The 27,871-nt window shown below is 38.6% G+C and overlaps 3 protein-coding genes across 6 annotated transcripts; 1 reads left to right on the top strand and 2 right to left on the bottom strand.

The window, feature by feature from the left end:
• Positions 1 to 267: 267 nt before the first annotated feature.
• On the bottom strand, positions 268 to 5,471 carry LOC127803578 (pentatricopeptide repeat-containing protein At5g38730). 4 transcript variants are annotated; one of them, XM_052339919.1, is made up of 3 exons: positions 2,566 to 5,471; positions 1,208 to 1,264; positions 268 to 1,121 (listed from the first exon to the last, which is right to left on the bottom strand). In XM_052339919.1, exon 1 carries the CDS (start codon positions 5,182 to 5,184, stop codon positions 3,412 to 3,414), a length of 1,773 nt encoding a protein of 590 aa, XP_052195879.1. In that variant the 5' UTR covers positions 5,185 to 5,471; the 3' UTR covers positions 268 to 1,121; positions 1,208 to 1,264; positions 2,566 to 3,411. The 4 variants fall into 4 exon arrangements, with proteins under 4 accessions (XP_052195879.1, XP_052195876.1, XP_052195878.1 ...); XM_052339918.1 differs by having other exon boundaries at positions 271 to 1,264; positions 2,566 to 2,655; positions 3,246 to 5,471; XM_052339917.1 differs by having other exon boundaries at positions 271 to 1,264; positions 2,566 to 2,655; positions 2,914 to 5,471.
• On the top strand, positions 5,464 to 24,381 carry LOC127803582 (uncharacterized). Its single transcript, XM_052339933.1, has 10 exons — positions 5,464 to 5,601; positions 8,416 to 8,446; positions 9,700 to 9,828; positions 9,915 to 10,040; positions 10,134 to 10,253; positions 21,231 to 21,374; positions 22,175 to 22,272; positions 22,747 to 22,957; positions 23,541 to 23,679; positions 23,770 to 24,381. The coding sequence occupies exons 3-9, from the start codon at positions 9,720 to 9,722 to the stop codon at positions 23,624 to 23,626; spliced, it is 894 nt and encodes a 297-aa protein (XP_052195893.1). The 5' UTR covers positions 5,464 to 5,601; positions 8,416 to 8,446; positions 9,700 to 9,719; the 3' UTR covers positions 23,627 to 23,679; positions 23,770 to 24,381.
• A 1,765-nt stretch (positions 24,382 to 26,146) lies between these two features.
• On the bottom strand, positions 26,147 to 27,755 carry LOC127803579 (S-adenosylmethionine decarboxylase proenzyme-like). Its single transcript, XM_052339920.1, has one exon. The coding sequence runs from the start codon at positions 27,581 to 27,583 to the stop codon at positions 26,489 to 26,491; it is 1,095 nt and encodes a 364-aa protein (XP_052195880.1). The 5' UTR covers positions 27,584 to 27,755; the 3' UTR covers positions 26,147 to 26,488.
• Between the last annotated feature and the right edge of the window lie 116 nt (positions 27,756 to 27,871).

Consider the following 27,871-nt stretch of genomic DNA (forward strand, 5'->3'; position numbering starts at 1 on the left):
ATACCTGCATCTTCAACCAAATCAAACGGGGAGGGAGAGATTAACTGATTAAGCAAGCGTCAAAGTTTCAACTCACATAAATACAAATATTGTCTCTAGAAGGTTCCCATTTATATGCTCAACTTCCAGCATAGAAGCTGAAGGCTCCTCTTTACATACAAAGCTACCAACAAATTTTTCTAATCCCTGATGACTCTCGGTCCCCCCACACCCCCACCCAAAAATAAAAACAGGAGAGCATAAAAATTCAGTACCCGAACTAACTTAACTGAATTGATTGAATTTATTGATTTGATTCAATATTTTTCTTGTATGAGTTCGATTTGATTTTTTTTTTGTAAAAATTCAAATATTTAATTTTAATTTGATTTTTTTAATCAACATAACCTAATTAATCAAATCAAATCAACTGAACTTTAAAACACGTCGATTATTTTTTGATTTTTCAGTTATTTTTCTTATTTTTCAATTATTTTTTTGATTTTCAGTTGTGTTGGTTTCTTTAGTTTTGTTGGTTATTTAATTTTTAGGCTTGTTCGATCGGTTTAGTTTTGTTGTGTTTATTCGATTTATTTGATTGGTTTGATTTTTAATTTTTTTGATTAATTTAGTTGATTTAATTTGATTTTTTAGCCTGATTTAATTTTTTTTAATTTTTAAACTTTGATCAGTTCTGACTATTTATACATCTCTACATAAAAGGATGTGAAACGACTAGAAGCACATTGACAATGACATTTTATGGTAACACTGACTCGACACATCAATCACAGTGTGGGGTTATAAAAGTAGCACCAAGGCTCAACAAGACTGGAACCTACAACCTTTGACTTGCAAGACAATATGTCCAACCTGTGCAAACTGCCACGCTACCCCCCTCGACCAGTTCCGTAGGAGATGTGTTAAGGGTACCTTGGTGAACTGTTGCAGTAGCACCATTCACAAATGAACATGTGATAAAAATAGAAGCATGAAGAGATGGATTTCAAGCTAGCTAGCTGTTGATTTCTGGAGAAATACTGGCCGGAAGTGTTCCATGCTTTACCACAATACTTTTGTTTTTAAACGTCAGATTTAGCAGATCAGTGCTTCAAACCACTCAGCCATACTTCCAAGTTGTGCTGCAAGTAGATTCAACATCACTTGAACTCTTAGATGGGGCACAAAAACAGATTTTTCTACTTGTAGTTTTATGCCGATAACTCACTTCTTCTGCCCAATCCAGCCAAGGCTGCCACCAGTTGATTTGAAATTGTAAGAAGAGCTGCAGAGTATAGGAAAAGAAAATTTGTCATTCTACATACAAAGAAAATCCTACAACCAGTTACTTGTAGTGTACAAGTATCATCTGTATGCGACTCCCACATTGTAACCTCATATTTACAAGGAAAATAGAAGCTGAAATGCTTCTGCTTCTCATATTTTTCATCTTCCTTTTTCCTATATGGCAGGTTGGTCAGCTGTGCTCAAAGCTGCTATTTCACTTCAAAGTACACCATAAAAGCCCAAATTGCAGCAAACTAATGCCTTTATGAAGTCATATATGAAGATCAAAATGAAAAATAACAAATAGAAAAAAAAAAATAGCATACTGTCATGAATTTGAAAATAGGACAGTTTCAGTTTCTTGCTTGCCAGGAAATAGTAAAGTGAAGATAAATACAACATAACACAGATAGAATATCTGGTCAATTTTTTCAATTTTGTTTTGTTCCTCTGCCTCAGTGATTGCTTTGCATTCACACGGACAGATTTGCCATGTCAAACTTTCATGGCCAACTATAACATGGATTCAAATAAGCTTCAAATATATATAATTCAAAGTTTATTATCTTTTAAAAATGCCAAGACTGACTAGTAGGTATGGTTTGTGCTTATGCATGATACTTCAGGAATTGAAGTCTTTTTTGAAAAACCATCAAACTAACCTGATTTATCAACTTTTTGCTTATGTATTGGCCTCTCATTTGTGCCTATGCATGATACTTGCAACCAACTGTTTGTTTATCTTATCTTCTCTTTTTTTTTTTAAATTTTGGGGGTGGGGGAAATCACATAAGCAAAGTATGTCCCACACAACATCCAGATGATGCAAGTTTGAACTGACTTGTGACCTAACATTGGGAAGAGGGGGGCAATTAATTCTTCGCCAAATTACATAAACATGCTTTGGGCTCTCCAAATAGGAAACTAAAGCAACCTCCAAGTGACCAAACCTACCCACTAGGTGAAGCTGAATTATCACCAGAAATGATCATTCATTTTCAAGGATGCATTCAATTCAGTGAATCATTAATCCCACATCTTGTAGGTAAAAATGAGAGGCCAATACATATCCAGAGGGAAAAATTCTCACCTCTAGGAAGTAATAAATTAATAGTTTAAGAATTCATTCCCCTTCATGGAATCATTCAGAAAAAAAAATTAAAAAAATCATACGCATAACTCTTTAGAAAATCAATTTCCACCAGCCATGAGTCCATGACATGAACAAAACTACATAAACCACCTTTTCCAACTCAGATATTCAATATCTCTGCAATAAAAATATAAAGACAATCCCACCTTTATAAGAAGAATAAAGAACTCCGTGTTTTAAGTTTGAGCTCCAGTTTGAGCCTTGCACCCTTCTTTAAGCATATTTATCATTGTTTCCTGCAAGACAAGCTGGGGTGAGTATGATGGTTGTTATCTTCTCAGACAAATTTGAGACAACAAAATTTTGAATAAAATTTCTGGAAAACATGAAGTATTTATCACCAGTATATAGCTAATATTTGAACATTTGAAGGAACTTAGTCTAATGGGGAACAAGAAACACAAACAAACAAGAGATTGAATGCAAACTGATTTTGCAATTATTCAAGCTTCACTGAATAATGACATGTTCAAAGAGCAATATGGACGTCCTACATTTTGAAGCTCAAATGTCAATTCTGATGTTCATTTTGGTGCTTATAACCCCATTTCCAAGGGAGAAATACTCCTGCCTTCTCACTCTAAATGTAGAAAATGACCACAAAACTGAACTAAGATGGTTCAATGTCCTTCCAGGAACACGTATACCATCATGAAACGTTCCTGAAAATGGTGCTCCTTTTATTGAAAAAGGAAGAAGCAGTACATCCTTCAAAATTGAGCTATAAGCAGTCACTAAATATGAGGATGCATCAAAAGTTCCAATTTCAGGACTCTTCGTACTAATCCAAACAAGAGAACCTGGCATGAAACGATGAGGTGATTACCAATAATAGACATCGTATAAAACTGTCGCTTGGGACTATCACCAAAAGTGTAGGACTATTGACGCACTCAATAGAGCACCTTGAGAAAGGCATTTCTTAATTGTTACCACCCCATCACTTATGATAGACTTGATTATGAGCATTTAGAAATATCATTAATTCTCCTCTATGAGTGTAATTCCAACTGTCGGACGTATTGTAAAATGCCTTTTGAAATAAGGTCTCTTTTGACCACATGATCCCAAAAGATATCCAAGATTCCCTTGTCATCAGCATATGAAGCATTGAAACTTCGGTAAAGCTTGAGAGTTATCATCAACCTCCTCCTGTACATCTCATCCAACATATCCGTAGCAACAACTACATTGTCCATTCTCAAGAAAGCATATGCTAGACTAATGTACACAACACTATCTCCTAATATTCCCTTCCCTTGCATAAGAGTGAATATTCGCTGAGCACAATCAACCTTGTCTCTCTTGCATAGCCTTTGTATTAGTGCCCTATAAACTGAGATGTCAATGAGAAGACCTTTGCTCACAAATTCATCCAGGAGTCTCAAGATTGCCTCTTCATTGTCTTGGTTGCAGTATCCATCCACGAGCCATGAATATGTAGAATAACTGGGAGAAAATCCAGCATCAAGCATTGAAATGAACTCCTCTTTGGCACTGTCCATCTCCCGTGCCTTGCAGAAACCATGAATGAATGCCCTGTACGTAAAACTGTCAGGTTTCAATCCTGCCTCCAACATCTTATTTCTTACTCTTAAAGCAGACTTCATATCACCTATCTTGCAGTAAGCATTAATCAATGTGTTACATGTGATATTATCGGGTTCAATCTTCTTTGCATTCATCTCAGTCAAGAGTTTATTTGCATCCTTTATCCTGCCTTCCTCGCACAACTTGCGGAGAATAGAATTATAGGTCACAACAGCAGGATACAACCCTTTAGCCTCCATTTCCTGACGCAATCGTAAAGCTTCATTGAAGTCGTTCACTCTGCAATACCCATCAATCAAAGTTGTGTATGTCACGTGATTAGGGACGGCATCTTTAATTTCTTTAAAAAGCCTTAAGGCCTCTCTCATTCTACCTTCTCTACAATACCCATAAATTAGGGAGTTGTAGGTAACAATGTCAGGAGACACGGCCCGTTGTTCCATTCTATCCTGAATAGCCAAAGCTTGATAGTGCAGACCCCTCTTACAATACAAGGAGATCAGTGTATTATAAGTGAAGAGGTCAGGATAAATTCCCTTCATCTCCATCTCACTCAATAATTCTTCAGCCTTCTCAACATCTCCAGACTTGCAGCAAGCATGCATCAACACGTTGAACACATGTATATTTGGAACAACCCCAAGTTTTAACATTTTCTTGTAAGTTTTCCACACCATATTAGTCAACCCATCCTTCACCAATGAATTCAAAAGCACAGTACAGGCAGGCAAATGAGGCTTAAGTCCATTAACTCTCATGTGCTCAAACACTTGAATTGCATCTTGGATCATCTTCGACTTGGCAAAGAATATCACCAACCAGCTCAGAACTTGCGAATTTGAGTCTGGGTCATCACAGTCTTTCATAAGAGCGTTCAAGACCGTCGGAGAAGACAGGAAATCCTTCAGAGCAATTTTTTCAAGCATGTTCTGTGCAGTTCTGTACTGACCCTTCCTAGTGAGGATTTGAATCATAGTCCAAGAAGACTGTAGAGAATGCGTGTAATTGGGGATTGATTCTACCCATTTGAAGAAAGACCAAGACAGAGAGGACCCATCTAACGAAAGGAACGACAGTACCTGGTTGATGATTGTTGAGGTGAGACTAGAACCAATCCTGGGCTTCAGAAGATTATCCCAGTGTCCCTTCACTACGATTGCACATACAGTTTTGACGAACTGGGTTTCACTGCTTGTGGAAACTAAGCTAGCCATCAAGTAAAACACTTCATGCGTCAAAGGTCGAACAAACTTTAAGAATTGAGATTGATCATCGACGAAAACAATTTATAGTTGGATTGGAAGCGGCAGCTTTTTTCCCTCTTTTATGACTTACGACAAAAATATTATTTACATATTTAAATTTAATATTTTTATTACCTTTCTGTCTTGCTGCATTAATCAAAAAGTAAAATTTATTATTAAATTAAACTTTCATTAATTTAAAATTTAAAATCCTTCCTAATCCCAAAACCTAATATCGACAGACAATAATCTCGAACGAAACTGCCACCGCCGCCCACCTCTGACCTCTCCTCTTCGCCCAAGTCCCAATCTTCAATCACAAGCTCTTCTCTTTTCTCCGCGGAAATCTCTTACAATCAGGGATCCTCTCTTTTCATCTGCCGAAAGGTAAGTTCGTTTCTCTGCTTCTCTCCGTCTGTCTCGAACTCTTCTTTTTTTCTCTGTTTGTCTGCCTCCTATCCCTCAAATCTTCCTCCAACTGCTGACTGTTGCATCAGTATTTCGTCTCTATCCGCTCACTGTTGCATGGATATTTGGACGAATCTGCTTACTATTGCTCTCTTTTTTTTTTTCTGTAAATTTCATTAATTTAATTTGTTTGTTGCTAAAAGTGTATCTTCTGAGTACATTGGATGTTCATTAATGATTAGTGTTCGCGGAACCAGGCAATTCTCCCCGAGTTTTTGTACTTTTTGGAGAGCCCTTATGCAAGGCCCGACTCCTGGGCCTTATTATTGAGAAGGCCCAATGGGAGCCAGCCCATGGGGCAAAAGGGAGCCGCTAGGGCTCCCAGCTCCCTTCTCCCCCCTCTCCTTGCTCTTTTCTTTCATTCTCTCTCAAGAACATTTCTGAATTTGTTGATTTTGTAAAATTCAACTTGAATCTAATCATATTTTCACCTTGATAGTTGTCACAATCTATAAAGAGATAAGTCTTTTAATTTTATAAGTAATTATTTTTAACATAGATCCATGTATATCTGTGCAATTTGGATTTAATCGAAAGTTTATATTTAGATTTATGAGATTTAATCGCTGAATCTTGTTAGTTTTTGAGTATGTTGATCAATAGGAAGAAAGGTGTCAGATAATTACCTCTAATCGTCGAAAACCACAGCGACTGGTGGTCAGGAGCAGAGCTTTCATAAGGCCCATGAGGCAGTTGCTTCAAGGCCCATGAAATTTTGACTATTCGAGGGCCTATAAAGTAGAAACCCTACTCTTTGTAAGGGCTCATTGCCCAAGCCCAGCCGCCCACCCTCTCTTGCAAAACTTCGCCCCTGCCCTTCTCCCTTTCGTTGATTCACTCGCTACCCTGCCTCTTTCGTTCCGTCACTCTCGTCCCTCACTGTCGACAGCTCGCCCTTACGGCAAGTGGCTCGCTCTCCTACTTCTAGGGCCCATTTTTACATTTTGCTATCCCAAAATCTCAAGTACGACATTGCCAGTGTATTGTTTAGTTATGATCAAAAATTAAAAATCATATTTATAAAAAATTTAGTTGTTAAATTCTGACCCATTTTTGTATATGTTAATTCATATGGCTTAACGTTTCTAATTATAGACTTTGATGATGAGAATCTTTGATCGATAGTTGTCGCTGATTTAGACTATTTTTGGAGTGGGCCAAGTTGGTCTAGCTGGTTCATGGACCAGTCCAATGTGTTTGGGGCTGGGGCTGAGTCTGGCCCAGTCATGACAGCCATAGACAGGGCCAGACCTTAGGCACGGTCAGACCTTTCATGAATCCACGAGGCGATTGCCTGAGGGCCCATAAATTGGAAACCCTCGCTCTTAGCCCACTGCCCAGCCGCCCACACGCTCCCATTCTGCAAACATAGCTTCGCCCCTGCCCGTCTACCTCTCTCGCTTTCGCTCGCTGCCCTGCCTGCCTCTCTCGCTCCGTCACTTCTGGCTTCGCCGTCGCCCTTCGCTGGCTGCCTCTCTATCCTCTCGCTGCTCCGTCGCCCTTCGCTCTCGCCTCTCGCTGCTCGGTCGCTCGCCCTCGCCGGCTCGCCTCGCCTCGCCCTCGTGGCCGCCTGGCCAGTGGCTCGCTCTCCGTCGCTCACTGCCTCTCTCTCGCTCCGTCGCAGTTTCGCACCCTCGCCGGCTCGGCCTCGTGGCCGGTGGCTCGCCGCTCTTGCCTCTTGCGCCGTCTTTCGCTGTCTGTGGTGGCTCGCTGCCTCTCGATTGCCGATTGGCTAATCAGATTCGGGGGGCCATTTTTACATTTCGTCTCAGGGCCTCAAAATCTCAGGTACGGCACTGCCCTTAGGTCGGTCCAAAACCCATCTGTTGACCCGTTTGACCCTAATCGTCGACTTTTCTGTTAGTTAGGATAGACATTTTAGATCTTGTATTTATTTATTGAATTCTCATGTAATTTAATAATTTTGTTAGGTGACTTTGTTGCAAACCAGCCAAGAGGTGCCTGAGGGAATCCCAAATCCTATATAACATTGTGAGTAGGTAAACTGTATTATAGTGGTAATTATTGCATTCATATTTCTAATTATCCTGGTATTCTTTCTATACTATCACAATGACATTTCTTTAATTGCATTTGGAAAAATAGAATCCATATTGCCTGATCTGCCCATATTGACACTTATAGTTGATTGCATTTTCAATTTACATTTGGGAAAAATATGCGTATATTGACACTTATAGTTGATTGCATTTTCTTTAATTTACATTTGGGAAAAATATGATTTATTGGTCTGTGCATGTTGATACTTATAATTGATATACTACGTGTGGCACTTGTTAATACTAAATGATAGCATAACACGTGTATTAAATGGAGTAACTAGTTAGAATCCTGTATTGCTAATTACAGTAAAAGTTAATTGTTAGTGCACCACGTATACATTAGGGTGAGAGTAGGTCCACCCTTATTTGGTGAGAGTGGTTCTGCCATCATATTTAAATTCGGCGAGAGTGGTTCCGTCTAAGTGGGTCTTGTGGGTGAGAGTCGTTCCACCCCAAGTCAATGGAATATGTGAATTATGATTCTAACTTGTTTACTCCTAAATATACATATTTATTCATCATCTCCTACTTTGTCTTAATTATTACTTGGTATGTCATGGCATGATGATTTATTTTTGATGCATTGATTCTATATTTCCCCCATTATAATGCTCTTTACCTCTCACTAAGTTGGTGGTGGACTTACCCCTTAATATTTTCAAATTTGTAGGTTGGCATCGACTCTGACGATAGGGATCGTGGTAGGCAATTCTAATTGCATCTACCTTAGACGCGCTCTGGGTTACAATACATTCACTACATTTTACTGAACTTGTGTATGGGAACATTTATATTCTTTTCTCTATGTTCTAAACAATTTTGGCAATGTAATTGGATGATGCTTAGGCCAATGGGCACTTAAATTCCGAAATGAAAGTTATGGTAATTTTTGTGGTAAATTTGAAGTGTTTGAAATAATAGATGGTAAACAGTTCTCCATGAGGCTTACTATTCCCTATTGAAGTCTATGACTTCTTAGGGGATAGTGCCAGTCATGACCTCCAAAATTGGGTGTGACACCTTACCCCTTAATTGGGAACATAATTTTGAAACTTCAGTTTCTGAGTCATTTCAACTTCTCATGCTAGCCATTTAACGTGAGTTTCGTCTTAAACTCGTATGATGAAAGAACTTTAATTAATCAGGAAAATTCTCCTGTACTCACTCGGTGTTCAAGTGATTCTTAGATGATGCAGAGTCCTACATAGTGAGAAAATGCTTGGGCATACTGGTGGCAACTGGAACTGATTTTTACTGCCTTGGCCTAGTTTTTTGAATAATTGATTTGTTGTGTTCTCCATTAATTCTTCTTGGGCTCTTTGTTGAGCCCCTTAATTGTTTGATTTCATAAAATTTTAACCAGCTTTGGGAGATCCTAGAGGAAAACATTGCATGTAGCCCCACACTGAATGGATGCAGATCTGCTGCTTCCCACATGTTTATGCTCTTCAGCAAATAAAAATAGCAACTGAATTACAAAAATCCGACATTTTCTCTTTTGAACAATTGCGTGCCATAATTGAATGTTTATGCTCATGACATTTAACTGATGTTGGAACCTGAAAATCTAGTACATGGGGCTCTGGAAAAAACAGTTAGGTATCAGATTCTGACAGACCCTAGCCATTTTGGAAAGAAGTGTGGTTTTGAAAATCTTCAGTGATTTTAACAATAAATTGGGCAGATGGTTTAAAATGTTTCAAGTTTGTGGACTAACATTTAGATAACCATATCATCTCTAATTTCTACCTTTTTTTCACATTGTTCTTTTGCTTACATGACCTGCTGAATGGTATTTGTAATTGATATACCCTAGTATGAGCTTTATACCATCATTCATTACTGTTTAGGATTGTTCATTATTGTTTATCCTTATTATTGTTCAGTATTGTTCTTTATGAATTTTGGAGAATCCTACTAATTGTGACATTCCTTTACCTATTTGTTGTTCTAGAGCCAAAATTGTATGAAGTAATGGAAAAAAAGAAAATGAAAAAATCTTCAGGGAAAAAGCGAGTAGACAGGGAAAAGGGAATTGAAGTCCAAGCCACAAAAATTGATTGGTATACTAATGAAGGTGAAGGTATCGTTGTTGTGCCAGTTTTTTTTTAGTGGGGTTTAAATTTTAATATTATATTTTCTCTAACATTGGGTATTGCACACGTGCAGAAGGTGAAAACAAAGAGAAAAAATTGAGGAAAAAGAAAAGAAAAATTAGAAAGACTGAGAAAGCTGCATTTGAGAATGTCGAAGTTCCCAACAAAGAAGTTGAAGATGGCTTTAGGGAAGACAATGGTCAGAATAGTGAGCTAGTGTGCTAGGTTTTTGTTTAATGGGGGTTAATTGTATATTTTCTCTATTCTAAATTTGCATATTGCACAATTGCAGATGGTGCGAACAAAGAGAGAAAGTTGAGGAAAAAAAAATTTGGAAAGACACAGAAATCTGAGGTTAACAATGTCAAAGTCCTCAACAAAGAAGTTGAAGATGGCTTTAGAGAAGAGAATGGTAAGAATGCTAAACTTAAGTTTGAAGTACTAGGCAATTTTTTTTTTTTTTTTTTGGCGCTAGGGTCCAAGCATTATACTATAGTTGAACATGAAAGTTTTTAGAAGGAAAGCCTTCTAGGCTCCTTTTTGTATGCCTCACTCTTTCTATTTAAGTTGCTTTTCTAAACTACAATTTCCCTGTACCAAAATTGAACATCTGGATCTCTTAATTTTTAGCTACTTTCAAAGTGGGAGGAAAAAAACTCATGTTTGATAGTAAAGAAAAATTTCAAGATGTTAACATGGTTAGCAGATAGAACTATCATTTTTTTGCTCTAAGTTCCATTTACTTTCAATAACATTAATTTTTTTTAGCATATATATGATACGCCTTGTTTATAATTTTTTTTCCTTATTTGTCTAAGTACAAGTCTAACTTTTTGTCAATTTTTATGGCAAGTTTACCTTTTAATATTATATATACCTTGTTTACATGAAGTATTTTTAAGATAGTTAAACTGTTAAAAGTAAAAATATGAAAATATATACATTTATCAATTATAACTTTTCGAGGGTAAGCCTTGTAGCAACAGTAAGATTGATCCCTTGTGAGGTCATAAGTTCAAGTTAAGGAACAATCTATCTGCAAAGGCATAGGGGCAAGGTTGGATACAAAAATGACCATTCTTCAAACCCCCCAAATTGAGGAGCCTTTTCACAAGGAACCATTGAATTGCCCAACTACAGCAATTCCATCATTATCTTACCTGATTAATTTTTTTACAGATAGAAAAGGGGAAGAAGAATGATAGAGAGAAAAGAATGGTAAATACATGTGTGAAAAAAAGTTTACATATGTACCTTTATGTCAAGCCCTCAGATTATGGGCTGGACAAATGAGGGAATTCCGATTGAATTCCGAGAAAGAAATGAATGTAGGAAGACAGATAGACTGAGGGAGGGAGAAAGAGAGAATGAGAGGGAATAAAAGAGAGAACGAGAGAGAGAGAGAGAGAGAGAATGAGAGAAATACTTTTGTATTATTCTCCAATGATACTTTCTCATACTGTTGTAGGTCTCTTATAGAGCCTCCAACAACTATAACAACATTCTATAATAATGAGTTACCACCCCTATACTGCCTGGCCAATAAACTTGGCTCGAAGGGAACATTATGCTTCTTAAAAATGGCTTCTAAGGTCATCTCTTGTAGCCTGGCCTTTTCTGCAGCCTGCCTCACCATCGTGGGTGTCATCATCTTAACCATGGGCCACAATTCCTTTTCAAGCCACTAATGAAGTGTCATGTACCTAGGGTTTGAATTGGCTGCCGAAAAGATCCGATAGAGCTAAGCCCAAGAACAGAGGGAATTTAGGGGGAGATTGGACAGAAATGGGGAATAATTTAGAGAGAAATGAGGGAGAGTAGCAGAGAGAAACGAGAGGGAGATTGGAGAGAAATCTAGAGAGAGAAATGAGACTTTCATTCAATCAATTCAAGCATAATTCCATCCGATTACAGTAGCCCTTTATATAGGCATATCTGATTGCATAACTACCCCCATGCTTCTACCTAATTGCTAAAATATCTCTTAACAATTATCATAAGTCTATTACTATTTTACCCCTTTAATGCTCCTTGGGTCATGACAATTCTCCCTTCCTTGAGAGAGTTCTTGTCCCCGAGAACTTTTAGTAAGTAGCCATTGCTTCATCCAATTCCAACCATTTCTATCTGGTTTGTTGGGTTTTTTGCATGGAGTCTAGAGGATGAAGATAATAGAACTTGTTAGAAGAATGAGTGTGCGGCTGGATTTTTTCTAAGTTAGATTAGTTAACCTAGATGTTATAGTATGAGGGATATTTTAGTCTTTGTATAGGCTAAATAATTAGTCTTGTAATTACCACCCCTATGGTTTATAAATAGGAGGCAAGTGGCTGAAAGTCGCACATAACAATCATTCTAATTGTTTTTCTTTGAATGCAAGTGAGATTGCCGAGAGAGAGAGAGGAAGGCTTAGAGGGAAATTTTGTCTTTGTATTTTCTTGTGAGAGGACAGTGAACTTGTGTGAGAGAGAGAAGGAGAGTTCTTGTAATCTAGTTCATTGGTTTCTAGTGGATTTTGCTATCGGGATCAAGGCTAGATGTAGGATTGCATATTGCAATCCGAACCAGGATAAATCAGCGCCTACTGTTTGGTTTGATTGCTCTTTTACTTTAATTTCTTTGCTGTTTTTCATTTCCAGTTTTATATAATCTGTTGTGGGTTGATTTCCGGGTGAGGAGTGGTGAGATATTAGCAAACTAGAGTATTGAATTGAATTTCTAAGAGCTCCTAATCCTAACATGGTTTATTCTCCTTTCTTTCATTGTCCTTCTAGGCTGCTTCTTCTTTGTTCTTAGGTTCTCATCAATTGGAACAAAAATGATGATCATTGCAGTTAAGGCTGCATCTACCTCCAAAGAGTTAACAAACCATTTCCCTTGGGTTTGCAATAGCTATCAAATTAAGATTGCTGGTACACATAGTTTGAGGATCCACTATGATGCCAAAGCTTGTTAATATGTCCACATCAAGTGCCTTCAATGAATTTAGTCGCTCCCTGTCATAGGTAGCAACTGAAACCTATAACCTTAAAGCTTTCAAATGATATTCATTCTGAAATTCACCCATTCAACGGGTTACCACATATGTTCCTCACCTCTCATCATCTTTAAAAATGACATCAACACTGTGACACCATTTAGGATCAACAAGACTTTCTCTTGCTAGTGCGGTCTTCCTCTTATCCCTCCCAGCTGTCTCCTGCTCGTTGCCCTACACCCCATATTTATCCTTCGCAATTTTCTCCTCCAACGGTGTCCCAGTGTCTCTCTTGACAATTTTCATTCTTGTATGGTCATACTGATTGCATAGGAAGGGATGCGCAGGTTCCATAGGTTCCTCAATGGCTGAAACATGGTTTCCATCCCAACCTTCATCCCCAATATGATTTGTAGCCAGATAACCTATGGAAACCATCCTCATATTCGAACTATCAAAGGCATGAAAGCCAACCCCATAGCAATTCTTATCTGCAATCTAATTTGTAGACTGATCCTTAATCAAAATTTCAACTTCTTACCCTTGTAAAATGTGGTCTGCACGGATCTCTTTATCTAATTTCCTTTCTTCTTCGGGACCCTGCGCTACCCTTGACAAGTTTACTTCAGTTCCAGCACTCTCTTCCTTAATATTGACTGGATTTTCAATCTGAACCTCCTGATTCCATACAAACAATTCAGCAACTCCTTATTCCTTGTGTTTGCTGGAATTTCCCTCTATATGAACTTTTTCAACAATATCAAATTGTCTCTTTGCCTTTGCTGCCTTATCAATCTATTCATTATAGATTCCCTTTGATAATGCCATTCACCACCAATATAATCACTGATATTGCATTCCTCTTCCTTGATAATTCTGTTGAAACTGGTATACTTCTTTCACTCCCCATTGGAAATAGGCAGTGAATCTATTTCTCGCCTTCTTAACTTCTCCTTCGGCTACTCCATTATAAGGAAGTCCTCTTTGTTAAAACTTCTACGATAATCATCAAAGAATTCAACAGGAAAGCTATAGTGATACTTCTTAGTTAGTATCATCCCGAACTCCTGCAACTGTTCATGTAACATACGGCCAAATTCCTTGCTCGTGTCATGTACCACGCTCTTTGTTTCCTTGTCCAATTGGCTGCTCCCTTTCTCAAACTTCTTTTCCCATGCCTGAGGCTTTTGGCCAAACTCCTCATGATGTCTGCCTTCAATTTGAGAATGCCGCATTCTCTTGCTGCAATTGTGACCTCGTCTGTTTCATGTATGCACTACTCCCCATGACCTCACGAGCAAGACTACCCCCTGAAAATGTAGCATTCTTCTGTTGCAATTGAGACTCCAATGGTCTCGTGTGTGCATTGCTCCATGGCAGACTTCTCATGAGCAGGATAAGCCAAAGGCCAATAAACATGAGCTCTATACATCTTTAATCCCCCAACTTCCCAGTATTTGCTTGGCAACCTGCCTAGGATAAATGATCGCCTCACATAGTCAGCGATCTTCAATTTTCTAGCAAAATGAGCCACCTACTAGTAATAAATCCAATTCCACCTCTGGGCTCGCTTGCTACAATAGTCTCCTATACTCGCCACAAAGAGCCCCCACTCTTCTTTGCCCCTTCAATTCGAACAAGGTTAACCTGATTTCCAGTCGGAATGTTTTTCCCCTTTACTCACAGCTTAGAATTCGATAGAAGTCATTGCCTATGGAGTTCTATTCACTGCTTCATTGCTAGGAATCGTCGGACTTCTAATCGGAATCTCTTAAATCACTGCTTAATTAGTTCCGATGATGGTTGAGGTTGCCTTCTTGAATTGCGATTGTAGCTGCTCAGAAACAACAGTGAATCAAACTATTATTCTGCCTTCACAGTCAGACCTTCCGCCTTTCCTCCACAATTTGAACTAGAAGCCTAGAGTATTTCTTGTGAGTTCGTTCAGTTTCGTTGCAGCCTTCAGAAAATCGATCGACTCTGAACCAGCAACTATGCTCTGCCTAATTGAGAATCGATCGACTCTGAAACAACAACTATGCTCTGCCTAATTGAGAATCGATCGACTCTGAAACAGCAGCTATGCTCTGCCTAATTGAGAATCGATCTCCTTTCAATTCAACAACCTTGGATCCGTTTCCCTGAATCGTTGCTATGAATCTCCTATCACCTTAATCAACTCTGCTGCTTTGAATCATCATTGTTCACCTTCATAACTTACCACTGCTCCAAAAATCTAACAAACCTTCCAGATCATCGGGATTGGGCCAAATCGTCGGAATTCTCCACTGGAATCGTTTGGGCTACTTACCTTTCTTAAGCGACTATGAAGCAACCGTGAGATTCTTCAGAATTGAGAATCGATCGCTGTGGATAGCTGCAATTTATCAAATTCATGCAATAGTTGAACACTAGTGCTTGTAGCTAGGGATTGTTGCTAGGAATTCGGAATTTGCACAAGCCGTAGCGAACGAAGGCTAAGGATGTTCATGGAATTGGCTGGGGTTCTTTGCCTTTCAATTGTCGAAAGAGGACTATCGTATCTCACAGTCGAACCTGATGCACCAATTCCCTCCTTGTGCATTGGAATCAAATTCCGAGATACAACTGCATAATAGCTTATGTTGAATCAACAGTCAGAGTCACAGCTAGGAGATCGCCTCTAGCATCGCCTTCCAAAGGGATTAGCTCCGATCACACCACCTGCACCTGCTGTGGATCGGCAGTCTCGTTTCGCTGACTCGCCTTACTTGTAGCTTCCAAGCCACTAGAATTCCGACATTGAGACCACTTTTATAAACCACCTACCTCTGTCGCGATCTACCAGTTTTGCTTCGAATCTAGCTAGATTACTTCCAAATCGGATTGAACACTATTTAATTTCCGAACTCACAGTCGAGGAACGATTGCTCCAATACCAATTGTCATGTACTTAGGGTTTGAATGGGTAGCCGAAAAGATCCGATAGAGCTAAGTCCAAGAACAGAGGGAATTTAGGGGGAGATTGGACAAAAATAGGGAAGAATTTAGAGAGAAATGAGGGAGAGCAGTAGAGAGAGAAACAAGAGGGAGATTGGAGAGAAATCTAGAGAGGAATGAGACTTTCATTCAATCCATTCAAGCATAATTCCATCTGATTACAGTAGCCCTTTATATAGGTATATCTGATTGCATAACCACCCCCATACTTCTACCTAATTGCTAAAATATCTCTTAACAATTATTATAAGCCCATTACTATATTACTCTTTTAATGCTTATTGGGTCATGACATGAAGCTGGATACCAAGTACTGTTCGGTAAGCCCTGGTTGCACAGTGCATACCATGGATCTCAACTCCTCAAATCAGGCTTGATACTCCATTACAGTCCTTTCATGCTTCAACTTGCTGAATTTTTCTACATTTGCCATAGTCTTCTCCCCAAAACGCTCACATAGCCCTTTCGAGAATTCTGTCCAACTCCCTTGCGTACCTTCATCTTAAATCCACCTTTGATACCAAGAGTCCGCTACATCGTTCAAATAGGCCACCGCTAGGTTGATCTTCTGTAATCCGATAAAACTGAAAAAACCACTCACATTTCCTTATCCTCCACTGTGGCTTCTTCCCCTCAAACGTCAGAATTTCCTATCTTGGCATAGGGGCATGGTTGTGAGTCGTTGGCTGCTGATTCCTTACCTATGTTTCTTGGACTGTAGGCTGCTCCACCTCTTCATGAATTCCTTGTGTCCCTGATCGATTGCCCTGATGTGGCAAAATCAGATTAGATGGTTGTCTTGGTGGGAATTCCGACAACAACCATAATTGGGGCAGGGAAGATAATAGGGTTGATATACTATCAATCCTTTGCCCCTGCTGCGCCACCATTTCTTGACACCTTTCAGTAGCTTCTCGTTGCTTCTCCATAGCTTCTTGTTGCTTCTTTATTGCAGCCTGCATGACTTCCTTCCATTCCGCCAAATCCTTCCAAGTTTGGCACATGGTCTCTTGGGTGTCGTTCATACCGAATTCCATGGCCTCCAACCTAATCTCCAGCTGCTTCTGTCATGTACCCTCAGCCATGACTGCTTGCTCTTCAATCGCAATGGGCCCCACCATTGCTGGTTCTACCCTTCCCGCATTGGAACAGCAATCACCCGCTTCTTCTGCACTCTTCCTTGCTGCTTCCAGTGCCTTCTTCACCATCAATTTTGATCCAAGATTGTCAGAATTTGCTTCAGAAATGGCCGAACTTCTCAGCCACGAAGCATCGGTCTTGAACTTCAATCAAGACCGATTCTTGAACCTTCGCCCACTTCAAGATTTGATTGAGAGTCGTTGCTCGTGCTCACGTACCCAAGCCCAGGCTTCTCGCTTCCGAATGTCAATCAAAACTGCTTTTGCTCACGTCCATAAGCCCAATCTGCCTTGCTTTCATCCTTTAATTCTACCTTGTTTGGGTCGTCTTCGCTTCCATCAGTTTTGCCTCTTGGGTCGCGTCTTGCCGGCAGCCATAAGTTCGACTACCCCTTTGGTTTCTTGCGGTTACCACTTTGCCTTAAACTTCCGACACCTTAATCGATTTTGTTGAATTAATGGCACTGACTCGCTGGAATTGTCTGCACTACCGTGACCGTGTCAGAGTTGTTATTGCTATCAATCTGATGCTGGCCCTCACCGTGATGGTTTCCATCAATTACCCCACAGCCGGTTCGTTCAGCTCTGATACCACTTTGTCAAGCCCTCAGATTTTGGGCTGGACAATTAAGGGAATTTCGATTGAATTTTGAGAAAGAAATGAAAGTAGGAAGACAGATAGACTGAGGGAGGGAGAAAGAGAGAACGAGAGAGAGAGAGAGAGAGTTTTGTATTATTCTCCAATGATACTTCCTCATAACAGGCAAAGCTATGGAAGTGGTGGATGTGATGATTAGAAGAAAAATTAATATTATGTGCCTTCAAGAGACGAGAAGGGTAAGGAAAAAAGCAAAAACTTTATCAGAAGCTGGATATAAAATATGGTACACAAGAACTGATCGAGCGAAAAATGGAGTGGGGATTATTATGGATAAAAGCTTAATAGATGAGGTAGTGGATGTAAAGAGAATAGGGGATAGGATTATTATGGTGAAGATTAGTCTAGGAAGAATGATTGAATATCTTTAGTACATATGCACCACAAGCGGGGTTAGGTGATGAGATAAAAGCAAAATTCTGGGAGGACCTAAAGGGACTCATACAAATGATACCAAGAGGAGAGAAAGTGATTATAGGAGGTGACTTAAATAGGCACGTGGGTAGAGACGGAAACGGATATAGAGAGGTACACAGAGGGTATGGATTCGGGGAAATTAATAATGAGGGTAAATTTATCCTAGATTTTGCTATGGCATATGGGCTCATTATAACCAATATTAGGTTCAAAAAACGGGACGAACACTTAATCACATATAAAAATATCACCTCAAGCACTCAAATAGATTACTTCCTCATGAGACAAGAGGATCGGTTATGTTGTAGGAATTATAAGGTGATACCGGGAGAGTGTTTGACTACTCAACATAGACTTCTAGTACTTGACGTCCAAGTAAGAAATTGGAAGAGAAAAAATCACATAAAACAAAATCCAAGAATCAGGTGGTGGAATTTAAAATGGGAGAAACAACTAATCTTCAAAGAAAAATTAAGGGGTAGAAGGGAATGGAATGGAGAAAGACAGACAAACCAAATGTGGAAAGAAATGGCTAATGCTCTGAGAAGCACGGCAAAGGTAGTCTTTGGAGAGACAAATGGTAGAGCCCCTAACCTTAAGGAGTCTTGGTGGTGGAATGAAGAGGTACAATTGAAAATTAAAAATAAAAAAACTTGTTATAAGGCGGTATATCAATGCAACAATGATGAAAATCAAAAAAATTATAAAGAAGCAAAAAAGGCAGCAAAAAGAGCTGTTAGTGAAGCAAGATCAAAAGCATATGAGAATTTATATAAACGACTTGATACAAAAGATGGAGAAAGGGATATATATAAATTAGTTAAAGCAAGAGAAAGAAAAACACGGGATTTAAATCAAGTGAAATGCATAAAAGATGACAATCAAAATGTTTTAGTAAATGAGGGAGCGATTAAGGAGAGATGGAATGAGTATTTCACAAAATTATTCAATGATGGTGGTAACACAAGAGTTAGGTTGGGACATCTTAGTAACTCCGAAGGGAATGTGAGCTACACATTCTATCGACGCATAAGTTCAAATGAAATAAGGCAAGCATTAAAAAAGATAAAAAATCATAAGGCAGTGGGACCAGATAATATACCAATAGAAGCATGGAAATGCATGGGAAAAGAGAGCATCTCCTGGCTAACGCAACTATTTAACGCCATTCTTAAATCAAAAAAGATGCCAGATGAGTGGAGTAAGAGTATTTTGGTTCCTACATACAAGAACAAAGGAGATGTTCAAAACTGTGAAAATTATAGCGGAATTAAGTTAATGAGTCATACCATGAAACTCTGGGAGAGAGTAATATAGCAGAGGCTCAGAAAGGAAACAAAGGTGTCAGAAAATCAGTTTGGTTTCATGCCTGGTAGGTCAACAATGGAAGTTATATATTTACTGAGGCGTCTAATGGAAAGGTATCGAGATCATCAGAAGGACCTACATATGGTGTTTATAGATCTAGAAAAGGCCTATGATAGGGTCCCTAGAGAAGTATTATGGAAGATTTTAGAGAAGAAAGGAGTCAAATAGCCTATATACAAGCCCTTAAGGACATGTATCATGGTGTAGAGACAAGGGTCAGAACATGCGGAGGGGATACTGAACCATTTACAACTACAATAGGACTGCATCAAGGTTCTGCACTAAGTCCATACTTATTTGCCCTAGTAATAGATGAACTCACTAAAGATATTTAGATAGATGTGCCATGGTGTATGCTATTTGCAGACGACATAGTGTTTGTGGATGAAACAAAAGAAGGAGTGAATTCTAAGCTTGAGTTGTGAAGAAACAATTTAGAATCTAAGGGATTTAAATTAAGTAGAAAGAAAACAGAATATATGGAATGCAAATTTAGTAAAAATGCAAGAGTGGATGATGTTATAATAAAATTAGAAGACCAAATCTTACAAAGAAAAGACCATTTTCGATATTTGGGATCAGTGAATCAAAAAGATGGAGAAATCCACGAGGATGTCGCACATAGAATTAAGGCAGGTTGGCAAAAATGGAGAAATGCATCGGGGGTATTATGTGATGGTAAAATCCTATTAAAATTGAAAGGAAAATTTTATAGGACAGCTATAAAACCAGTCTTGCTGTATGGCTCAGAATGTTGGGCAGTCAAATACCAGCATGAGCAAAAGACGAGTGTAGCGGAGATGAGGATGTTAAGATGGATGTGCGGACATACAAGAAAGGATAAAATTAGAAATGAAGTTATTCGTAATAAGGTAGGAGTAGTGCCAATCGAGGAGAAGATGAGAGAGACTAGACTAAGATGGTTTGGTCATGTGAGAAGGAGACTAAGAGACGCTCCTGTGAGGAGAGTTGATAAAATGAAACAATTAGTCACAAAAAGGGATAGAGGTAGACCCAAGAAGACTTTGGGAGAGACATTAAAATTTGATATGAAATATATGGATCTAAATGAGGATATGACAAAAGACAGAAATACATGGAAGTCTAGAATTCATGTAGCTGACCCCACATAGTGGGATAAAGGCTGGATATGTTGTTGTTGTTGTTGTTGATACTTCCTCATAGCTGTAGGTCTCTTATAGAGCCTTCAGCAACCATAACAACATTCTAACAATATTACAGCTAGCATAACGGGCAAAACAGTAAGCTAATTCCCTAATCACTTAACCCCCATCTAGTTAGCAACTAACGGCACATACAAGTAGTTATTAACGACCATTTACTGATTCACCCCTAGGATCGTGACACTTTAGTGTGCACATCATTTCTAGTGTGCTTGTTTACTGTTTATCCTAAGGGTTTAAGACAGTTTGAGGTCCATCTGTGTTGTCCTCTAGTCCTGTGTCCTTTATTCTTTGTCTGATTTTTTTGCTAATGGAATCCTCAGCTAGATAACAATAGTAATTGCATCTATCCATAGTTATATTGAAAGAAGTCATTGAAAGATGTAATCTAATGATTCTTACACACATCTACCAGTTTCTCTGGTTTTGACTTTGTCTAATTACCATTAGGGTTCCTTTTTGTTTGATCTAAGTCAAGTTGTTAATAAAATGGTAAATTTTTGTAGATATGGGTATATGCATTTTTTTGCTAATCGAATATAGATGCTCTCTCTCCCTCTCTCTACACACACCCACACACACACACATATTTGCATGCTTGCATGTAGATTATGTTGCAATTGTAGTATGTGGTAAAATTATATAATTTGGACTTTCTTTCCTGTAGGTGTGTCAAAAAAGGCTTGTAAGGCTAAAAAGGACAGGTCATCGAGAAAAAATGAGATATTAGTGGAAATGAAAGGAGAATCTAGAGATAATATGCCTTACGAGATATCTTCAGGCGATGAGGACTGCTCCAGAGGAATGAAAAGTATGAATTATTGATTATCCAAATGCAGTTGTCTCACCCCTGAGATTGATTTGTTTTTGTCTTACCCATGATTTATATTAAATATACTAAATTGCCATTTGGGCTATGGTCTATACATTTATATAATTCTTGATTTATATTAACTAATATTATCACCATTCAGTCTAATTCTATACATTTTATATGAACTGAACTTGTATTTGGAAGACCTTTTTAACTAATCTAGTTCAATCTCTCCTTTCTGAAAGAGAACATATATAATGTTATAAATTGTCACATCACCTTGTTATTGTTGTTGTTTCTACTTTCTTGTTATATCAATGCAGCTTGCACTTGAATTTTCTCAGTAATCTCCAAGTCATCTACAGAGCTGGTTTATAAAATCAATCTGCTTAGATTTTTTTTTTTTTTTTTGATAAGTCAAATCTTCTTAAAAGAGGGTGAGTCTTGGCAGTATCAGTAAGGTTGTGATGGGAAGTTTATAGGTTTGAGGTGTGAAAACAGCCTCTTTGCATTGAGCAGGAAAAAAAAAGCCTTTTTGCAAAGCAAGGGTAAGGTTGCATATAAAAACTTTCCTGACTCTGTGGAGAGAGTCTTGTGCATTGGAGATCCCCTATAAGTTGATCTTCTCAGAAGTTGATCCTGGAAAACCTTACTTTTTATGCCTTTTATAGTCTAATCTTCCTGGATTTCTTTGAGAGTATGTGTCACTTAAATTGATTGCAGCTAAATATTCTAACTTTCTTAGTGAGAAATGTTTTTTCATGATGAGAGCTTTGTGAAAATTTCTTGGATTACAGAGTGGATTACAGAATACCGTCAAGCTAGGCCTGGGGTAAAAATATTGCAAGAAAGGATTGATGACTTTATAACCGCATATGATGCAGAAGAGGAGCAGGTAAACTTTTTCTTTGTTGTGCCTGTTTTGAAATTTAACATTGATGATTATGTCAGTATCTGCTAGTTTTGAACTAACATCAAACACCAATGAGTTTCCATTATATCTGCACGAGCACTTTTGGTGTAGGCCCAGGGTGTTTTGTGAACCTGTATTTGAAGTTAGCTTTTTCCATTCATAGATATGTCATTTCATATATTTATGTACTATGAAAAATAAAATCCTAACAATCCGATCGCTGAAGCATAGTTGAAAGTTGGCTCGTGGAAAGGTGGAAATGTGTCCTATCAAAATAGTAGGAAAAATGTGTCTTCATGTTGCCAAAATTTTGAGCAATATTTATGTAAATTGAGATACTATGTGAGAACACATACCCAATAGGGAAATCTTTCCATTTGCATGTGTTTTTACTTGTACTTAACATAGCAGCTGGGCTTGACTCTTTTCTGATTCAATCTATTCTGGCACTTGTAGGCAAGAAAAGAAAGAGAAGCACTTGCTGCTGAAGGTGGATGGACTGTTGTGACACATCATAAGGGTCGGAAAAAAACAACAGACACTGAAACTGGAATTACTGTGGGTTCTGTTGCGGAGACTGTTGTTTTGGAAAATATAGCCAAGAAGAAAAGTAAAGAAGTTGGGCCAGATTTCTACCGCTTCCAGAAAAGAGAAGCCCGCATGAATGGTATGCTGACTCTCACAAACCCTGTTTCTTTTTTTTCCTTCCATGGGAGGAATCATTTTAGGTTATATCTTCATTCCGGTTACATGGACACTGAAAAGTATTATATTTTTTGGCTACTGAAACAGTTGGAAGATCTACTCACCTGGTCTTATGTTTTTTTCTTTATTTTAAAAAAATTCCAATCCAGATTACAACTTTATTTTCAAGTATAATAGAGTCATTTTATAATTTGCTTTACTCTAGCTGTCTCTCAATTTCACTTGGATATGGTAATCAGAGAATAATCTAGATTGCAATAGAAATTCCTAGATTGTTTCTTAAGGACTTTAGAATGGATGAAAAAATCCAATATTTTGAACTTTTAAAAATATGTTTTCTGTCAGATTCCATCTATTGAGTTTGCTGATTGTCATTTACTAGAGGCATATCACATTTTTCAATTAGGTGCCTATAGATACTGAGCGGTGTGCGGGAATATCTTGGTTGTATATAATACAAACTTTTGATAAATGCACATTTATTTCCATGTTGATTGTTTTTTATCGGAAGTTATCTCATCATCTTGGTTCTTAATTCCTTGCAGAGATCATGGTGCTACAAAGCAAATTTGAACAGGATAAAAAACGGATACAGCAATTGAGAGCTGCAAGAAAGTTCAGGCCCTACTGAACTATGCAAAGGCTAGCTCCAAAGAACAACTTACGGTCAGGACATCTCGTCAGGTATTTCAATTTTCAGGATTTGAGACTGGAATGCTCGTTGTAGTAACCTATAAAATCTTGCTTTCTTACCCATCCTTTTCTTGCACACAGAAGATAATTTCAGGTGTCCAAGAATGAATTTTATTAGATGGTAGACCCATTTCAGGTTGGCCGTGGAGATCTCAGATTAACAAGTTTTGTTCTGTTGCTACTCTCTGTACACAATTTCATAATTAATTATCCTGCCCAGGCCAGGGAACGACATCATTCAATGATATATAATCTAAGCAGTAGACTTAGGATTTCTGGTTTGAGATGCTGAGATGCTTTTTTCATTCATGTTGCATGATTGATCTTTATTTATGGGCAGAAAAGAGTAGGATTCAGCTAGAGAAGCTGATAAGTGGGTATGTTTCAAAGAGAGTCGATGCTGTAATATAGAATCACCACTAAGACTGTAGCGTGGGATTGCCCAAGTGCAGAAAACCTAAAGAGTGGCGCTTTTTCAGCTGAACTACACAAGTAACATCACTTTGGCTATTTGCCCCATTTCAGCTGTTATATCTGGATGTCATTGTGTCCGGTGACTATGTATTTTTATGCTCTGCAATGGTATAAATTCTGAGAATGATCCAGACCCAAAATTGTAGTAATTTTCTGTAAAATAATTCTGTATGAACTTATCAAACTGTTTTAAGTTTGGAATGTGTGCAATTTTATCAAGTTCGGAAATCCTAAATGCGAACATTTAAAATTTGTTTGTTTTTTGCGCCAGTGCATGCACCGACTGGCAGAAAAGTTTTTCTGTCATTTAACTCTGTACTTCTTGTTGTGCTGTTGGATCAATAATAATAATAATAATAGAAAAAGGTGCTTTTGTATGAACATAAAATTTTATTTATTTATTTAGTTGTGTAAAGGAGCAACAATTTTGAGCTTATGTTTTTGAGGAAAAAGAAAAACAGTACAATTGTTTGCGAGACAAAAAACAATTCTCGCCAAAGCGGCTTTGCTGGTGGAATATAAAATTTAACAGTAAAGTAAAACTAAGTTGGGCATTTATTTATTCTGTGACTGCGCTGTGAAACCGACAGGTGCATGCGTGGCAGTGGTGCGTCGACGAGGAGGAGGAGGAGATGCTCCAATATGTGAAATGGGGTAGTCAAGTTTGGCTGGCAGCTTTCATAAGAGGAAAGAGGAAGACGTGGCCTGCACTTGGAATTGGCTTTGTAGTCTTTTCCCATCCATAGACAAGAGACTGAAGAAGGAGCAGAAACTCCTTGTCCTGTCTTTTAGTAGTATGTACATTGTCGAAAGAATCACGCAAGTGGGGGAGAAATCTCTCTCAAGAGGGACAACCAAATCCCCAATAATCAAAAGGCCATCAATGAGTGGTCGCATTTGCAGCCATTTCCCGCCCCAAAAGTCATCCCAAAACAAATCCGACTCCCAACATCTCTTTTATTTATTTTTTTCTCTCTGTGTTTCCACAAAAAAGCAGAGAATGGGGGCCAAACAATCCAACCCAATTTGGCAGGATTTAAAACATTTTATGCCATTCTTTATTCTGTAATGTATTTACAATATTAAGCCTATAATGTTGCCTGCCTCCGCAACACACGGACTTGTAAAGGATGAGTGTGTGAATTTCATTCTCTCAATTTACTCATATTATGTTATTTGATATAAACAACATAAGATACTGCATTTTAATGCGTTATTTTCAATTTGAGTCCATTATGAATGCATAATTACGACGTGGGTGTGGCAATAATTGGAATTTGATCTGTAGATAGTAGTCTCGAGGTATATGAGAATTTGTAAATATGATGAAAGAAAGAAAGAAAGAATGAATGCTTGGAGCAACACACGGGGGAATGATAATGAGTTCAACGAAGGGACAGAGAAAGGGCAGTTAGTCAAAGAAAGGAAAGAGAGCTTCGTGACCACAGACGCATAGAGGGAGCGTTTGGTAATAAAATAAAGAGGGAGGAATGGGTGGCTAAGAAAGGAGCTTGTTATTCACACAGCTGGCCTACCAGCAAGCAAGCATTGTTGCTAAAGAAAAAGAGGATGAAGAAAGTGACAAAAGTATAAAGTAAAAAAGAAGGGCTTCCGTCTTTTAAAAGGAACGGATTGGATTCTGAAGCCTATTGGGATTAGATAGGGAATAGGTATCCATCCAGAAGTCTGTTTTAAAATGTATTTTTGTTAATGTTTCTTACTGAAAGTAACTTTTATTATGAAAGGAGGGGCGGGGGGGCACATAAACAACAAGATAAAGAAAAAGAGGAAAACCACGAAGAAATGGAAGTGACGGCAAACAGCCAAAAGAAAGAAAAATAAATATTCCCATGTAGAGTGTACAAATTAAGTAAACACCACATCAAACCATGCCCGCTGGCTTAATATTTAGCAAAGAATACAACTTCTGCATTTGGATGATAGATTTCATAAAAATAAACCACAGCACTCTTAAGAGCAAGGATTAGCAATAACCCCATTCATTCATTAGAATAAGAAAACGAAGGTACAACGCCTCAGCCACCCAAGCTATTTCAGACACCGCAGACTCATAACACCATTTCACTGACAATTAAAAAAGACCAACGACCACCCTGCAGCAAAACAAACCCAACAGAAAAAAAAAAAAAAAATGTTTATAACGATCCGACTCCTAGTACTTGAGCAACTCGGATCTCATTTATTATTATTATTATTAGCTGCGACTCTCGACTCTTCTAAACCAAAGAACATAAAATCTTCAAAGCACGCATACGCATGGAGACAATAACAGTAATTATCTGAACCAGTATGTAATGTGTGTGAATTACATCTTTAGCACTTTCTCGTCTTCCTCAGTCTCACTCCAACAGCAGCATTGCAGAATTGACCTGGGAGACCCACAGCCACCAGCCCTTGTGAAGCTCTTGTAAACAATGACCCCACCCCCTTTGCCAAGAACCTCATAGCTCCTTTCTCCACAGAAATATCCCTTCACATCCACATTCATTTCACCATCAACTACCCCAGCAACATCAGCATCAGCATGGACAGCAACAGAAAACTCGATTGGCTCAAAGCAAGCCAACACTCTCTCAACCAGGCAGGTCAAATTCAACACTTTGAAATCATATCCCACTGCTTCAAAACTCGCATAGCTGAATCCATCTTCAGGGGTTACGTGAATGGTAGAAATTGCGCTCCCCTCAACGGCATTCATGGAGTAACCGCAAGGCTCAAATTCAAAGTCGCATATCTCAGACTCCGGTAGAATCATCCTAATACCAGAGGATTCAGTCATCAGAGCAGCAGAGCTTGCAGAAGTCTTGTAAAACACAGATGCCTTCTTGCTGTCCAAACCAGTCATGCACATCTCCAGTGTGTAAACCGGGTTCGAATTTGTTGATGATTCGGCTGAAGCAGAGTAAACGTGCCACTTCTGAGGTTTATCATCGCTACCCATTACATAAGCCTTGCTTCCAGAACCAAGCTTGCCAAAGTAGCTATCCAGGACAGCAACTTCTTCGGAGAAGTTGCGATGAGGAAACGCCTGGGCGCCAGGAAACAAAAAGGTTCCACGAGTGTACCTCACTGATCTCACAGAAAGCGAAAGCATCTCGGCTAACTTCAGGATGGGTGGGATTGAGAGAAGCAATTTTGTAGTCCCACAGGTTTTGATGATAATTTTGTACGGGTACACAAAGAGGCTAGATTCAGAAAGAACATAAGAGTCAACTTCATCGTTCGATAATGAACTGACAATTGTGCATTCAGCTGGGCTTAGAATTTCATCCAATTGGGATTTGGACAAAGAGCGGAAGCCCATGCCTCCTGGATCAGCAAAAATCCCAGGTTCAGAGAATGATATCTCGAGTCTCTTTTCGTATCCCTCAAAACCAATTGCTGAAATGGGCAGGGCCATTTTGCCTTAGATGAAAGAAGCGCTGTTGGAAAGTGAAAGGAAGAGAGTCCAGAAGAAAATGTGTTGCAGAGCAAGTCGAGAAGAAGACGAGAAAAGGAAAGAGAAACAAATATAAGAGCAGAATATTGAAATATTGGGTGCTTGCGGTGCTTCTGTCACAGTTCGGAAGTCTCAGGATGGCTTTCGAACGCACTGCAATACATGAATTAGGTTGTGTTAGGTAGAGATAAAATTCTACAAAAGAACCAAGATTTTTTTTAAGCAAGTTACAGGATGTTGAATGAAAGA

Source organism: Diospyros lotus, chromosome 6 (genome assembly GCF_014633365.1).
Source record: "Diospyros lotus cultivar Yz01 chromosome 6, ASM1463336v1, whole genome shotgun sequence".
Taxonomy (NCBI): Eukaryota; Viridiplantae; Streptophyta; class Magnoliopsida; order Ericales; family Ebenaceae; genus Diospyros; species Diospyros lotus.